The sequence below is a fragment of the Boleophthalmus pectinirostris genome, unplaced genomic scaffold (genome assembly GCF_026225935.1).
Source record: "Boleophthalmus pectinirostris isolate CB_2022bp ecotype Guang Dong unplaced genomic scaffold, ASM2622593v1 HiC_scaffold_4, whole genome shotgun sequence".
Taxonomy (NCBI): domain Eukaryota; kingdom Metazoa; phylum Chordata; class Actinopteri; order Gobiiformes; family Gobiidae; genus Boleophthalmus; species Boleophthalmus pectinirostris.
The window spans coordinates 42,307,640-42,325,139 of record NW_026571353.1 but is presented as its reverse complement, the minus strand read 5'-3'; the positions used below and the strand labels follow the sequence as shown (position 1 = coordinate 42,325,139).

Below are 17,500 nucleotides of genomic sequence, written 5' to 3'. Positions count from 1 at the left end.
CTACTACTACTACTATTACTACTACTACTACTACTACTACTACTACTACTACTACTACTACTACTACTACTACTACTACTACTACTACTATTACTACTACTACTACTACTACTACTACTACTACTACTACTACTACTACTACTACTACTACTACTACTACTACTACTACTACTACTACTACTACTACTACTACTACTACTACTACTACTACTACTACTACTACTACTACTACTACTACTACTACTACTACTACTACTACTACTACTACTACTACTACTACTACTACTACTACTACTACTACTACTACTACTACTACTACTACTACTACTACTACTACTACTACTACTACTACTACTACTACTACTACTACTACTACTACTACTACTACTACTACTACTACTACTACTACTACTACTACTACTACTACTACTACTACTACTACTACTACTACTACTACTACTACTACTACTACTACTACTACTACTACTACTACTACTACTACTACTACTACTACTACTACTACTACTACTACTACTACTACTACTACTACTACTACTACTACTACTACTACTACTACTACTACTACTACTACTACTACTACTACTACTACTACTACTACTACTACTACTACTACTACTACTACTACTACTACTACTACTACTACTACTACTACTACTACTACTACTACTACTACTACTACTACTACTACTACTACTACTACTACTACTACTACTACTATTACTACTACTGTTACTACTACTACTACTACTACTACTACTACTACTACTACTACTACTACTACTACTACTACTACTACTACTACTACTACTACTACTACTACTACTTCTCCTGCTGCTTTAGTTAAACATTTACTTAAGTTATAAAAGTACTTACTGTGTCCCGGTGTGACCTCTGACCTCTGTGTCCCGGTGTGACCTCTGACCTCTGTGTCCCGGTGTGACCTCTGTGTCCCGGTGTGACCTCTGACCTCTGTGTCCCGGTGTGACCTCTGACCTCTGTGTCCCGGTGTGACAGAGGAAGGGGGGTCGAGGATGTAGTGAAGGAGACGAGGAGGAAGGAAACGAGGACACAGGAAACAGAGTGAGGATGCAGCCCGGGGAGAGTCAGCACATTTACACCCAAACACCGAAAACACACACACACTTTATATTCCTCATTTGTGTCGCGTTTTCAGACCGAGCGAACGTTTGGGCCGTTGCCGTGGCGATTAACAGTTCAAAATAAAATACATTTGCCTGGAATGTTCCATGGTATAACTTTAAACATTTAAACATTATTGATCATCAGTGTTGGACAAGTGACTTTAAAACTGTAATGTGTTTTTATTTATGACGAGTTTCTGTCATTTCAAAGTCATTCGTTACATCACAATATTAACTGTGTTTAAAATATAAAATATGACACGAATATTACAGAACTTTAAATTTACTCTCAACAAAAGAACTGTGAAGATGATGAACTTTTACACCGTATATGGACTAAACCAGGACTGAACCAAGTCTAAACTAGGACTAAACCAGGACTAAACCAAGTCTAAACTAGGACTAAACCAGGACTGAACCAAGTCTAAACTAGGACTAAACCAGGACTGAACCAAGTCTAAACTAGGACTAAACCAGGACTGAACCAAGTTTAAACTAGGACTAAACCAGGACTAAACCAAGTCTAAACTAGGACTAAACCAGGACTGAACCAAGTCTAAACTAGGACTAAACCAGGACTGAACCAAGTCTAAACGAGGTCTAAACCAGGACTGAACCAGGACTAAACCAGGGCTAAACGAGGTCTAAACGAGGTGTAAACCAGGACTGAACTGAACCAGGACTGAACCAGGACTGAACCAAGGACTAAACCAGGTCTAAACTAAGTCTGAAGTAGGTCTAAACCAGGACTAAACCAGGACTATTCTTGGACTAGAATTTGGAATTCTTGGACTAGAATTAGGACCGTTCCTGAGTGAACCCGAGTCCGTGGAGCAGAGTGTCTGTAAGGCTCGATCGGGCGTCGGCTGCATTTCGCTGTGGGTTCTTTCACCCGTGGTCACCTGACGGTCTACGTGGGCGCGTCTCCGTCGTTTCACCGCTGTTGATGTCGCCGTGATTTTAGTGAATTTATATGAAGAAAAACAAAAAACCCACCACTTCAGTCCAGGTTAAAAAAGCTTTGTAACGCCACATTACTGCGTTACAGAAAAAAACAACACAGCACAGTCATGTTACGTTTATAACTCGTTATTCCCAACACTGTTCATCACATGTGTTTCTGTTGCAGTTCCTCTCCACAGACCTGACCTGTAACGTTTATGTGAGGTTTAATCTGTACAGAGGAACATTCTAGACCAAGTATTACCATTTCCACGGAGACGAGTAAATAATGAACCAATAACGTTTCCACTGACCGAACATTTGAACATCTGAAAAAATAATGAAAATAAAGTGAGGCTAACGGGCACTAGCATGACCGACGCAGATTGGGCAGTGACGGGAGCACATGTCTTTGCTGTTTACTTCCTGTTTACTTCCTGTTTGTGTTTTCTTGTGTGTTTTTTCTTCAGGAGCAGAACACAAACGGACCCCGACAGAGCTCCATGTTTGAGGACGACCCCGACGACCTGTTCGCCGGTAAAACTTTACACCAGATGCCCTCCAGACCCAAGACCAGACCCAAGACAAGACCAGACTCAAGACCAGACCCAAGACTAGACCCCAAGACCAGACCCAAGACCAGACCCAGTCTCAAGACCAGACTCAAGACCAGACTCAAGACCAGACCCAAGACAAGACCAGACTCAAGACCAGACCCAAGACTAGACCCAAGACCAGACCCAGTCTCCAAGACCAGACTCAAGACCAGACTCAAGACCAGACCCAAGACTAGACCCAAGACCAGACCCAGTCTCAAGACCAGACCCAAGACCAGACTCAAGACCAGACCCAGTCCAGACCCAGACCCAAGACCCAAGACCAGACTCAAGACCAGACCCAGACAAGACCTGGTCTCTGTGCTCCTGAAGTGTGACACAGACACAGACACTCTGAAGGACGAAGGTCAAAGCAGGTTTATTCTAAAGTCTCTTCTCTCTCTTTCTCTCTTTCTTTCTTTCTTTCTTTCTCTCTCTCTTCTCTCTCTCTTTCTTTCTTTCTTTCTTTCTCTCTCTTCTTTTTCTCTTCTTCTCTCTTTCTTTCTCTCTCTTTCTTTCTTTCTTTTCTTCTCTCTCTTTCTCTCTCTCTCTCTTTCTCTCTCTTTCTTTCTCTCTCTCTTTCTTTCTCTCTTTCTTTTTCTCTCTGGTCGTTTGTGTTGAAGCGACAGAGGAGGTTTCTCTGGACAGTCCGGAGAGAGATGTTCTTCTGTCTGATGGTCCGTCTCCGGCTCTGACTCCTCTGTCCCCCCCGAGCTCCGTCCTGCCCCCGAGACTCGCCCCCGACATGTTCACCCACTCCTCCTTCGACGAGGTATCACAGTACTGCAAATACTACAAATACTACAAATACTACTACTGGTATGTTCACGCACTTCTCCTTCCACGAGGTAACATACTACTACAAAATACTACTACAAATACTACAAAACACTACTGCAAATACTACAAAAACTACTACTGGAACTATGTTCACCCACTCCTCCTTCGACGAGGTAACACAGTACTACAAATACTACTACTACAAGTACTACTACTTCAACTATGTTCACACACTCCTCCTTTGACGAGGTATCACAGTACTCATACTACAAATACTACGACAAATACTACTACTGCGACTATGTTCACGCACTCCTCCTTCGACAAGGTAACAAAATACTACTACTACTACTACAGATACTACTACTACAGATACTACTACTACAGATACTACTACTACAGATACTACTATTATGTTCATTCACTCGTCACAACCACTAAAAATACTTCACTCCAGCTTCGACAAAGTACAAACAAGATGTACACAGGTAACAATGGTGCTAGTAGAAGTAGGAGTAGTAGTAGCATGTGTAAAAGTACTATCTGTTGTGCAGTAGTAGTACTAGTACTAGTAGTGTTTGTAAAAGTACTTTCTTTGTGTTGTGTCAGATCGAGGAGGAGGAGGCTGGAGATTCTCTGGACATCCTCATCTCGGTGTCAGACCCAGAGAAAGTCGGTCAGTCCAAAATGTTTTTAAAAATTCACTTTTCTGAGTTTTTCGCATAATTAATTTTATTTAAATTTTATTTTTTTATGGTTGTCCAGGCGACGGGATGAATGCGTTCATGGCGTACAAGGTCACCACGAAGGTAAGCCCCGCCCCCTCGACAAGAAAAAAAGAAATAAACCACAGTGAGAACGTTTTTGGTTGGAAACAAACAATAATTTATATTTACTTTAAAATGTGTTGCTGTTTTAAATCGGCTGGTGAAACTTCCACAGTCTGGGCCTTTGGCTCCTGAGGGACGACACCAGAACCACGAGGAACTCGTCCGTACAAGATCTGTGCGTTTATGCTCCTGACAAATCTAGAATTCAGTCGTACATCAGAATTAAGACACTTAAAACATAAAGTGCAGCAAGTTCTGTTTGTTTAAAATTTGTCACAGTGAGTGTGTTTACAGCACATCAATAACCCGGTTATGATCGGGTTTTTTGAGTTTCCCGGTTTCTTCATGGTTCATGTAAACACAGTAACCTGGTTTCAGTGTCCTGGTTCTTAGAAACTGAGTTACTGTAGCTGGTTTATTCTGATAGTAACTGTGATACTGTGACATGTAAACGCAGTTTCCCGGTTACTGCAACATAAAGTTGAGTCACATGTGTCCAAAAGACACTTTCCAGCCTTTCACCACAACAGTAGAGACATAAATAAATTGACCAACATAAATAAAGTGACCAACATAAATAAAGTGACCAAACGAGTGAAATGACTGTAAAATAAAGAGCTGCGCTAAACCTGCACATGTACGACCTGCACATGTACGACCTGCACTCGTGCGACCTGCACTCGTGCGACCTGCACATGTACGACCTGCACTCGTGCGACCTGCACTCGTGCGACCTGCACTCGTGCGACCTGCACTCGTGCGACCTGCACTCGTGCGACCTGCACTCGTGTGATCACTGAAAAGATAAGACATGAACTATCTCCTGTACAACACACAGACAGAACAGACTCACCATCATCAGCACCTCTTCTGTCACAGAAATAACTCACATAATCCACAGAGTCGAGTCATTTAGTCCAAAAGAAACTGAATCACATCAGCGACACAAGGAGCAGCTGTTTTTATCACCACTAACAGTTTATGCTAATTAGCCAAACGGTCTTAAGTTTCGTTTCTGTAAAACGTAAACAAATGTGATCAGAGCTGAATGATCTGATCAAACGGGCTGATGTGTCTATAGTGTTTATGGTTTATATGTTGTAAAGTTGAGTTTATTTATGCAGAAGATTTGAATGAAGAATCTGTTGGTTTGATGTGTGCAGTGGATTGTGGGAAATCTCGTAGCACTTGTGCATTTGTAAGATTATGTCAAGAAACCGGGACACTCCATTTGATCATGTACACGTGGATATGAGTGTCCTGGTTTCTCAGTGCTCATGTAAACACAGTAACCTGAACACTGACACACCCGGGACACTGATGTGCATGTGACACACTCAGTGTTGACAGAGTCTGGACTTTTTGTACCTGAAGAGTCAGAGTTTGTAAAATGATCAGAGGTTTCAGTTTGAGGACGTCTGGGACCATGAGGTGATGTGAGAAGATCTTTGTGTTCATGAAGAGTTTTAAAATCTGGAGCATTATATTTTTACTTAAACAAAAGCACCTGAGACTAGTTTAAATCTTCTTCACTATTTAGTATTTTGTGTGACTGATGAGTTTGACATTTTCTTCCAGAACGAGGCCAAGGTTTTGAACTTGACTGACTTCATCGTCGCCTCAGAGTCACAGTTTTGTTTAGGTGCACATTAGGCTGCATCGTTTGCCCTGGTGTCAGAAATTCAACTTGTGCCCAATTTTAAAATGTGACAAAACCAAATAAAAGAAAATCTGTGGAATATTTACTCAGTTGAATAAAATCTACTGGGTCCATCCTAACAGTGTCCATAAAGCTCTGGCAGAAAAATCTGTTTTTCTCAAATAACTAAAAAATATATATAATAATAATAATAATAATAATTTATGTATTTTATTTTTAATTATTATTTATAAAACCTTATATTTTTAAATAATAATTGCTTATTCAAGGTCCTTGAAGTCAAAAAGAAATGACACTTTTGCCATATCGCAGAAACTAATAACAGAGACATAAAACTGTTACCAAATGATTCACAATGTCCAGATTTTTATTCAACTTCCATTGATGCTGTTGGGATAAATTAATTATTTTTGATGTTATTGAAGAAAAACTTCAGACTTCTGCAGACACTAAACTCCAGAGGCTTGGTGGACCCAGTGAACATCAAGAGAACTTCATCAAACTCCGATGATTCAGATGTTCTTGAACCTGATCAGATGTTTTTACAGATACAAACATCAGCTCAGACGTGTGAATTTAAACACCTCCGTCTCTGTGTCCTCAGACGTCTCTGTCTCTGTTCAAACTGAGGGACTTCTCGGTCAAACGGCGCTTCAGTGATTTCCTCGGGCTCCACAGTAAACTGGCCTCGAAATATCTGCACATCGGCTACATCGTGCCGCCCGCGCCGGAGAAGAGCATCGTGGGTAAGCGAAGCTGAAGCTGAAGTGTCCCGCTGTGGGTCTGAGGAACTTCCACTTCATGTTTTTTCTGTTTAAATGTGTGTGTAAATGTAAAACACATTTACACACACATTTACAGTACGGTGCGGTGAGTGTCTTGCTCAAGGGCACAAGCGCTCGTCAGGACTCAGTGTTTGTGTTTGTGTTTCAGGAATGACCAAAGTGAAAGTGGGAAAAGAAGATCAGTCGTCCAACGATTTTGTGGAGAAAAGACGCTGCGCTTTAGAGAGGTACAAACCAGAACTAAACCAGGACTAAACCAGGACTAAACCAGGACTAAACCAGGACTAAACCAGGACTAAACCAGGAACTAAACCAGGACTAAACCAGGACTAAACCAGGACTAAACCAGGACTAAACCAGGACTAAACCAGGACTAAACCAGGACTAAACCAGGACTAACCAGGACTAAACCAGGACTAAACCAGGACTAAACCAGGACTAAACCAGGACTAAACCAGGACTAAACCAGGACTAAACCAGGACTAAACCAGGACTAAACCAGGACTAAACCAGGACTAAACCAGGACTAAACCAGGACTAAACCAGGACTAAACCAGGACTAAACCAGGACTAAACCAGGACTAAACCAGGACTAAACCAGGACTAAACCAGGACTAAACCAGGACTAAACCAGGACTAAACCAGGACTAAACCAGGACTAAACCAGGACTAAACCAGGACTAAACCAGGACTAAACCAGGACTAAACCAGGACTAAACCAGGACTAAAACCAGGACTAAACCAGGACTAAACCAGGACTTAAACCAGGACAGGACTAAACCAGAACTAAACCAGACTAAACCAGGACTAAACCAGGACTAAACCAGGACTAAACCAGGACTGAACCAGGACTAAACCAGGACTAAACCAGGACTAAACCAGGACTGGAAACCAGGACTAAACCAGGACTAAACCAGGACTAAACCAGGAAACCAGGACTAAACCAGGACTAAACCAGGACTAAACCAGGACTAAACCAGGACTAAACCAGGACTAAACCAGGACTAAACCAGGACTAAACCAGGACTAAACCAGGACTAAACCAGGACTAAACCAGGACTAAACCAGGACTAAACCAGGACTAAACCAGAACCAGGACTAAACCAGGACTAAACCAGGACTAAACCAGGACTAAACCAGGACTAAACCAGGACTAAACCAGGACTAAACCAGGACTAAACCAGGACTAAACCAGGACTAAACCAGACTAAACTAAACCAGGACTAAACCAGGACTAAACCAGGACTAAACCAGGACTAAACCAGGACTAAAACCAGGTCTAAACCAGGACTAAACCAGGACTAAACCAGGAACTAAACCAGGACTAAAACCAAACCAGGACTAAACCAGGACTAAACCAGGACTAAACCAGGACTAAACCAGGACTGAACCAGGACTAAACCAGACTGAACCAGGACTGAACCAGGACTAAACCAGGACTAAACCAGGACTAACCAGGAAACCAGGACTAAACCAGAACTAAAAACCAGGACTAAACCAGGACTAAACCAGGACTAAACCAGGACTAAACCAAGACTTAAACCAGGACTAAACCAGGACTAAACCAGGACTAAACCAGGACTGAACCAGGAACCAGGACTAAACCAGGACTATACCAGGACTGAACCAGGAACTAAACCAGAACTAAACCAGGACTAAACCAGGACTAAACCAGGACTAAACCAGGACTAAACCAGGACTGAACCAGGACTGAACCAGGACTAAACCAGGACTAAACCAGGACTGAACCAGGACTATATCAGGACTGAACCAGAACTAAACCAGAACTAAACCAGGACTAAACCAGGACTAAACCAGGTCTAAACCAGAACTGAACCAGGACTAAACAAGATCTAAACCAGGACTAAACCAGGACTGAACCAGGACTAAACCAGGTCTAAACCAGGTCTAAACCAGGACTAAACCAGGATTAAACCTGGACTAAACCAGGACTAAACAAGATCTAAACCAGGTCTGAACCAGGTCTGACCAGGACTTGTTGACAGCCGCTCTGATTGGCTGCGCTCTCGTTCTTTCTTCTTCTTGGTTTTGGCGTTTTCTCGGTAAAAACGGTTTTGCGTTTGTAAATCTTGTTTGTGGAAAAGGTCACGTCTGGGAGCAAAGGTCGCGGTGGAAATCTGGATCTGATCATTATCGGGACACGTGTTTGGGTTTGTTTACACGGCTGACATTTCACCGGACGGACGGACGCGAGGAAGACGAGGAGGAGGACGAGGAGGACGAAGACGCTCGGGGTTTATGAGGAAGAAATCTGCAAAAATCCACTCGTGTTTTTTCCCTGATCATTTCCGTTGATCCTGCGCAGTGACGTCGCGCTGGGGAGGCTCTACATGTGTCTCTGTGGTAGAACAACGCACACATTAACATACACTGGCAAAAAGTTACAAGATTAAAATATAATAAATTCCAAAAGTGATTTAAAGAGCAGTTTAGGAGTTAGATTTTACCCTAAACATTGAGACTGACTGAAAAACTGTTGGCTAATGCTAACGCTAATGCTAACGCTAACGCTAATGTTAACGCTAACGCTCATGCTAATGCTAATACTAGCTTGTGACCATATTTCCATTTGTGAAAACCTGGACACCTTGGGGAGGCGGTGGTTCTCACCGTTTTTTTGTTTTTTGTTTTTTTTTTACAGCGTATGAACGTGTGTTGTGTATTACAGGAGGGTAGTAATGACACACGTGTGGGTCAGGACTAAACCAGGTCTAAACCAGGACTAATCTTGGACTTAACAGAGAGAAAACGCCGAGCAGTTTGTCCTTAAAGCGCGATCGGATAATTGCCGCGTTTACCTCCGTGAGGTGCGGAGCTGAGCCGCTCCTTTCTCCTGTGGTCACCTCCGAGCCCGACCTGACACTGAGTCCTGGTTCAGTCCTGGTTCAGTCCTGGTTTAGTCCTGGTTTAGTTCTGGTTTAGTCCTGGTTTAGTCCTAGTTCAGTCGTGGATTAGTCCTCTTCTTCAGTCCTGGAATCAGTCCTGGTTTAGTCTTGGTTCAGTCCGGGGCGTAGGCAGCGCAAAAGTTTGATATAATCTCGGGTTAACGGGCAGGTGCGGTCCTGTACTGCCAGGTGCGGTCCTGTACTGCGCAGGTGCAGTCCTGTACTGCCAGGTGCAGTCCTGTACTGGCGGGTGCAGGACTCTGTGCTGTCGGCTCCATTATGGAATAAATGAATCTTCAGTTTGTTTCATAAAGAAGGAGGAAAATAACAAAAGGACGACAGCAGCAATAAGTTTTAAGAAGGAAGTAAAAAGTGTTGCACCTGTCGATCCTGTCGGAGAAAAGTGTATAAAGTTTGTGCTGAGGTTTTACAGCCTTAAAACAGATATAAAAATTGTAAAATATAAAGTTGATACTTCGTGGATTTCACCTGTCGCAGGTTATTTTTAGAACATAACTCCCACGATAAACGAGGGACACTGTCCTCTCACCTCAGCCTGTGCACATGGACTCACACTTGTCCCGACCGGGACGGAAAACGAGAATTTCTTGTCCAAGTCATTGTTAAATGTGCATTTGTGCTTCGGCATGTTTCAGACTGACCCACTGTTTGTGTCTCGCTCCTTCTGAGTCACAGACGCTACGAGAGACGATCAGTTTAATGAACGATACTGAAAACCCGGACATTTGCATCACTTTATAAAAAAAAACCCGGACGCCCCGGACAGGATGTAAAATACGGACGTGTCCGGGGAAAAACGGACGTTCGGTCGCCCTAATTGAGGGGGACTTGTTTAACAGCACAGATCTTTTTGGTCAGATAATAAATTAAAATAAAACTCAGATTAAAGTCTACACTTAAATAACAGAGCTACAGACAGAGCAGTGCCTACAGTTAGCATCACACCTTGAAGCCGCGCTCACACCAAACCGAATGGTGCGAACAAGGCGAACGATTTACATGTTAACTCTGTGTAACGGAGCATTGACGTGCAAATAAAGTTCCGCGGCGTGAATGACGTGAATTGGGCGGAGCGATGCCTGCAGTTTGAATGTTTTGAGCTTCGCAAATTTGTGAAACTGGCGTTGACGCGTGAATTCTCAAAAGGGAGGAGCTCGCGAAATTCTGCGAGTATTTGTGTCACATCAACCAATCAGAGGCCGAGTTCTGACAGTGACGTATAAAACTGAGACAGACGCTCACTGTTCCCAAGGGAAACGAGACGATATTAAACAGAACAGACAGTTTACTTTTCAAATGTAATCCCCTACAGATTACAGATTACACACACCAAAATGTAGTTTGTAACATAATCCACTAAATTACTTAAAGTGAGTAATGTAATCTGATTACTTTGGATTATTCGATTTGTTGTAGAGAAACAAAGACGAGGAAATCTTCACATAAGAAGTTTTGTGGCTAAAAGAAAATAAAAAGACTGAGTCTTTATTTAACTGTATTAAAAATATTATTGATAGAAGAGGCACAGTCCTGTTAAATCCTGTTTTAGACCTGGTTTAGTCCTGGTTTAGTCCTGGTTTAGACCTGGTTTAGTCCTGGTTTTAGACCTGTTTTAGTGTCTTGCAACGAGTGGAATTACTGAGGAAAAAAAAAAGAAAAATAAAGGCATATAGCCCCAAATGTGAAAACAGGAAAATCCCTCTGTGTAATCCATTTATTTCAACAAAGTAACTGTAATCCAATTACCACTCACTGAAACAGTAACTGTAACTGAATACAGTTACTCATCATTTGTACTCTGATTATGTAATGCCGGTACATGTAATCTGTTACTCCCCAACAATAAGAACAGAGACGGAACAAACTCCACAGAGCAGAACCTGTGTCTGGTCCTGGTCTGATCCTGGTCTCAGTCTTGGTCTGGTCCCGGTCTGGTCCCAGTCCCTGTCTCAGTCCCTGGTCTGGTCCTGGTCTGGTCCCGGTCTCAGTCCCTGTCTCAGTCCCTGGTCTGGTCCCGGTCTGGTCCTGGTCTGGTCCCGGTCTCAGTCCCAGTCTCAGTCCCAGTCCCAGTCCCAGTCTCAGTCCCTGGTCTGGTCCCGGTCTGGTCCCGGTCTCAGTCCCAGTCTCAGTCCCAGTCTCAGTCCCTGGTCTGGTCCCGGTCTGGTCTGGTGGTCCCGGTCTGGTCCCGGTCTGGTCCCGGTCTGGTCCCGGTCTGGTCCCGGTCTGGTCCCGGTCTGTAGTCCAAGTCCACCATTTTTCCAAATGAAAACAGATGCAGGGGACACTGCTCAGCCGCAGTTGATTTTTCTGGAGTGAACAGAGCGAATTTACTCACACGACCAAATTCACAAACTGGAGCGTCCAGGACGCACGAATGAAGCGAAAGACTCAGAAAAGTCGAGCGGCAAACGAGAGGAAACACAACATCTGCATATTCACTAGAGACATGTGACCCGGACCATCTCAGTCTGACACAGGGACGGGTGATGGGAGGGCATCTGACACAGGGACGGGTGATGGGAGGGCATCTGACACAGGGACGGGTGATGGGAGGGCATCTGACACAGGGACGGGTGATGGGAGGGCATCTGACACAGGGACGGGTGATGGGAGGGCATCTGACACAGGGACGGGTGATGGGAGGGCATGACTGACACAGGGACGGGTGATGGGAGGGCATCTGACACAGGGACGGGTGATGGGAGGGCATCTGACACAGGGACGGGTGATGGGAGGGCATCTGACACAGGGACGGGTGATGGGAGGGCATCTGACACAGGGACGGGTGATGGGAGGGCATCTGACACAGGGGACGGGTGATGGGAGGGCATCTGACACAGGGACGGGTGATGGGAGGGCATCTGACACAGGGACGGGTGATGGGAGGGCATCTGACACAGGGACGGGTGATGGGAGGGCATCTGACACAGGGACGGGTGATGGGAGGGCATCTGACTCTCTTGTGTCATGTTTTTTTCAGGTATCTGATGAGGACGGTGAAACATCCGGTTCTGCTCAAAGACCCAGACCTCCTGCAGTTCCTCGAGAGCCCAGAGGTCAGATAAACATTTTCATTTCACTCTTAATTTTGACAAAAAAATGTTTATTTAGTTTTAATATTTCAACTAAAATATTAAAATTACAAAAAAAAATTACAAATATTGTTTTTGTTTGGTCCAGATTTAGTGAAATGATTGTTTTTGTGTTAATCTGGTTTTGGTGAACTTTCTGAAGTTATGAGTCTGGACACCGAGGAACCTGGTACCTCCTAGTCCTGGTTGAGACCTGGTTTAGTCCTGGTTTAGTCCTGGTTTAAGTCCTGGTTCAGTCCTGGTTCAGTCCTGGTTTAGACCTGGTTTAGTCCTGGTTTAGTCCTGGTTTAGTCCTGGTTGAGACCTGGTTTAGACCTGGTTTAGTCCTGGTTTAGTCCTGGTTTAGTCCTGGTTTAGTCCTGGTTCTGGTTTAGTCCTGGTTTTCTGGTTCAGTCCTGGTTTAGTCCTGGTTTAGACCTGGTTTAGACCTGGTTTAGTCCTGGTTTAGTCCTGGTTTAGTTTTGGTTTAGTCCTGGTTTAGTCCTGGTTTAGTCCTGGTTAAGTCCTGGTTCAGTCCTGGTTCAGTCCTGGTTTAGACCTGGTTTAGTCCTGGTTTAGTCCTGGTTTAGTCCTGGTTGAGACCTGGTTTAGACCTGGTTTAGTCCTGGTTTAGTCCTGGTTTAGTCCTGGTTTAGTCCTGGTTTAGTCCTGGTTTAGTCCTGGTTTAGTCCTGGTTTAGTCCTGTTTAGTTTAGTTTACCTGGTTTAGTTTAGTCCTGGTTTAGTCCTGGTTTAGTCCTGGTTTAGTCCTGGTTTAGTAGTCCTGGTTTAGTCCTGGTTTAGTCCTGGTTTAGTCCTGGTTTAGTCCTGGTTTACCTGGTTTAGTCCTGGTTTAGTCTGGTTTAGTCCTGGTTTAGTCCTGGTTTAGTTCTGGTTTAGTTCTGGTTTAGTTCTGGTTTAGTTCTGGTTTAGTTCCTGGTTTAGTCCTGGTTTAGTCCTGGTTTAGTTCTGGTTTAGTCCTCTGACTTCAAAGGGGTATGATTGACAGGTGGATTGGCCAATCAGAGACAGTCGTGGTCCAGAAAAAGAAAGAACAAAAACAACAGGAGTGAAAAACCTGGAGGATTTCTGTTCTTTTCATTTATTTAAAACTCTAGAAAAAAGTGTGATTTTATTTGGAGATGAGCCGATTATTTTCACCAACGATGACGATAGTTTTAAATCCAGAAGAGTCGTTCACAGACACGTTTTGTAAATATTTTTGGGACAATTTAAATAATTTTCCCCCAATTATGTCACTTGAATTTAACACAGATTCATCGACGAATCCTACAAACTGAGAAAAGAGAAAAAAGAAAAGACGGCACACAGCAAAAACCTGGAGAGTTAAAATTTCAGTGTCAAATATTTCAGAGTTGTTTTTAACACAAAAAGTGTTTTAACTATCTGAAAGTTAAAAGTGTGTTGGAGTTGGAGTTATTTGCCAGAGTTGATTTGGTTGAAGTGAATTCAACTCCCCTTAGTGTTAATTCAACTTCTCTTAGTGTTAATTTGTCTCCTCCTCCACTTCAAACTCCCTCCAGAGAAGAACCAGTTTGAACCAGTTTTGTTCATAATTTCATCTTAAATTAACTCAAATAAAGTGTAAAAATAAAACCCCTCTGTGTGTTGTTTAGTTAAATCAGATTAACTCTACAAAGTGTTATCTGTTTACTCTCTAAACGTTCATGTAACTCTGGGTTTGGGGTTAAACAGGAACTTTGGTCCAGTTTTACTTCATGAACTTTTACAAAAGTGTTAAATTAACTCTAGAACAGAGTGACTCAGATAAACTCTGAGAAAATGTGAGAGTCAATTTGAACACGGGGAGGGCACCTGACACACGGGGACCTGACACACACGGGGAGGGCACCTGACACACGGGGACCTGACACACACGGGGAGGGCACCTGACACACACGGGGAGGGCACCTGACACACACGGGGAGGGCACCTGACACACACGGGGAGGGCACCTGACACACACGGGGAGGGACCTGACACACACATGGGGAGGGCACCTGACACACACGGGGAGGGCACCTGACACACACGGGGAGGGCACCTGACACACATGAGGAGGGACCTGACACACACATGGGGGAGGGCACCTGACACACACATGGGGAGGGCACCTGACACACACACGGGGAGTGCACCTGACACACACGAGGAGGGACCTGACACACACATGGAGAGGGCACCTGGCACACACATGGAGAGGGCACCTGACACACACATGGAGAGGGCACCTGACACACAGGGAGTGCACCTGACACACACAGGGAGGGACCTGACACATGGGGAGGGCACCTGACACACAGAGGGAGGGCACCTGACACACACGGGGAGGGACCTGACACATGGGGAGGGCACCTGACACACGGAGAGGGCACCTGACACACAGAGGGAGGGCACCTGACACACACAGGGAGGGCACCTGACACACAGAGGGAGGGCACCTGACACACGGGGAGGGACACCTGACACACACGGGGAGGGCACCTGACACACGGGGAGGGCACCTGACACACGGGGAGGGCACCTGACACACGGGAGGGCACCTGACACACGGGGAGGGCACCTGACACACCATGGGAGGGCACCTGACACACACACGGGGAGGGCACCTGACACACAGAGGAGGGCACCTGACACACGGGGAGGGCACCTGACACACGGGGAGGGCACCTGACACACAGAGGGAGGGCACCTGACACACGGGAGGGCACCTGACACACAGGGAGGGCACCTGACACACATGGGGAGGGCACCTGACACACGGGAGGGCACCTGACACACATGGGGAGGGCACCTGACACACGGGGAGGGCACCTGACACACAGGGAGGCACTGACACACGGGAGGGCACCTGACACACGGGGAGGGCACCTGACACACGGGGAGGGCACCTGGTTTGATTTGGTCCTGGGGGTTTATTCGTCGGTGGATTGGCTGAAATTGGACGTCGTTTTCTCTCGTGTGGTTGATTTGTTTGGGCGTCTCCGTGGCGACAGCTGTTACGCGCCGCGTCTGGGCGTGAGCGGCCTCATTTTTCTTCATTTCTCGGTAAAAACGTTTGCGCGCGCTCGGTGACGGCTCTAACTGGACGTGTCCCGCGGGGGGCGCTCCGACCGGGGCCAATCTGAGCCAATTTACAGCCGGCGTCGTTAACCGCTCCATCACCGCGGCAACTGACACGCGGCGGCCATGTTGGAGTGACCAGGGTGCTGTTAAGAGAGAGAGAGAGAGAAGAAGAAGAGAGGTAAAGAGGAGAGAGGGAGAGTTTTACAGAAGAGGGAGAGAGAGACTGAGGGAGATAAAGAGGAGAGAGAGAGCGAGGGAAGAGAGGAGAGAGTTTTACAGAAGAGAGAGAGAGAGAGATGGAGAAGTGGAGAGATGGAGGAGGACTGGAACAAAATGAACAAACAAAATGAGTGAGTTGAGTTTGGGGGAAAAGAGGCTCCAGGGGAAGTGGATCTGTGTGATTTCTACTTTTGCTCTTCAGCACAAAATGATTCACAAAAAAACACAAAATACTCAAAAAAAACCCCGTAAAATAATGATAATTCTGCAGATTTTTTTGCAGATTTCTAAAATGGAAAACATCACAAACTTTTTGGAGATTTGTAAAATCAAAATCTTTTGTTGTCTAAAATAAAATAATAAATCAGCTGAATGAAAAAATAAAATTCTCCTGGAGGAAAAAGTTAATAAACTAATTTAACGTGACGTTTGCACTGTGGGGTTTATTTATTTGTGTGTAGTTTATATTCTGTCTGTGCACAGTCGACTAAAGCTTTGTAAATGTTTCTTATTTTCTTTGGCCTATTCGTCTGCGTGTGTTTTATTTATTATATAATATAAAAATATATACATAAAAATGTTCATATGTTCATTGTGTATTTTATTTTATATATGAAACATTTGTGGTATATTTGTGTATTTCCAATTGACTCGTGCTTTATATATTCTTTATTTTATACAAACGTGTGTTGTGTGTTGTGTGTTGTATGTATTTTATTTTATACATTAATTGTGTGTTGTTTTTCAGTTGGCTCGTGCCGTGAGCACTCAGGCTCTGAGTGGAGCTGGACTCATGAGGATGGTGAATAAAGCTGCAGACGCCGTCAACAAGATGACCATCAAAATGAACGAGTCTGATACTGTAAGAAATACACAAATATATATGTACAAATATACACAAATATATATAAATATATACAAATATACATGTACAAATATATACTAATATAACATATAGTATGTACAAATATACAACAAGATGACCATCAAAATGAACGAGTCTGATACTGTAAGAAATACACAAATATATATGTACAAATATACACAAATATATATAAATATATACAAATATACATGTACAAATATATACTAATATAACATATAGTATGTACAAATATACAACAAGATGACCATCAAAATGAACGAGTCTGTTTGTGTTTATTACTTGTGTATACATACATACATACATACATACATATATATATATATATATATATATATATATATATATATATATATATATATATATATATATATATATATATATATATACACATATATATATATATATATATATATATATACATATGTATATTTCTCTCAGTCTGCTGTTTGTGTTTTGTTTCAGTGGTTTGAGGAGAAGCAGCAGCACTTTGAGAATCTGGACCTGCAGCTCCGGAAACTCCACGGGAGCATCGAGTCTCTGGTCTGTCACAGGAAA

General features: G+C 43.8%; 1 protein-coding gene across 1 annotated transcript in view; it reads left to right on the top strand.

The window, feature by feature from the left end:
* snx2 (sorting nexin 2) overlaps positions 1 to 17,500 on the top strand; it is a 37,262-nt gene that overhangs the window by 5,479 nt on the left and 14,283 nt on the right. The window contains 9 exon segments of the mRNA XM_055161879.1: positions 2,576 to 2,642; positions 3,325 to 3,473; positions 4,091 to 4,157; positions 4,247 to 4,290; positions 6,576 to 6,717; positions 6,905 to 6,983; positions 12,664 to 12,739; positions 16,808 to 16,921; positions 17,408 to 17,500. The exon segment at positions 17,408 to 17,500 is cut by the window's right edge and continues 1 nt beyond it. Of these exon segments, the coding sequence (XP_055017854.1) occupies positions 2,576 to 2,642; positions 3,325 to 3,473; positions 4,091 to 4,157; positions 4,247 to 4,290; positions 6,576 to 6,717; positions 6,905 to 6,983; positions 12,664 to 12,739; positions 16,808 to 16,921; positions 17,408 to 17,500 (831 nt within the window).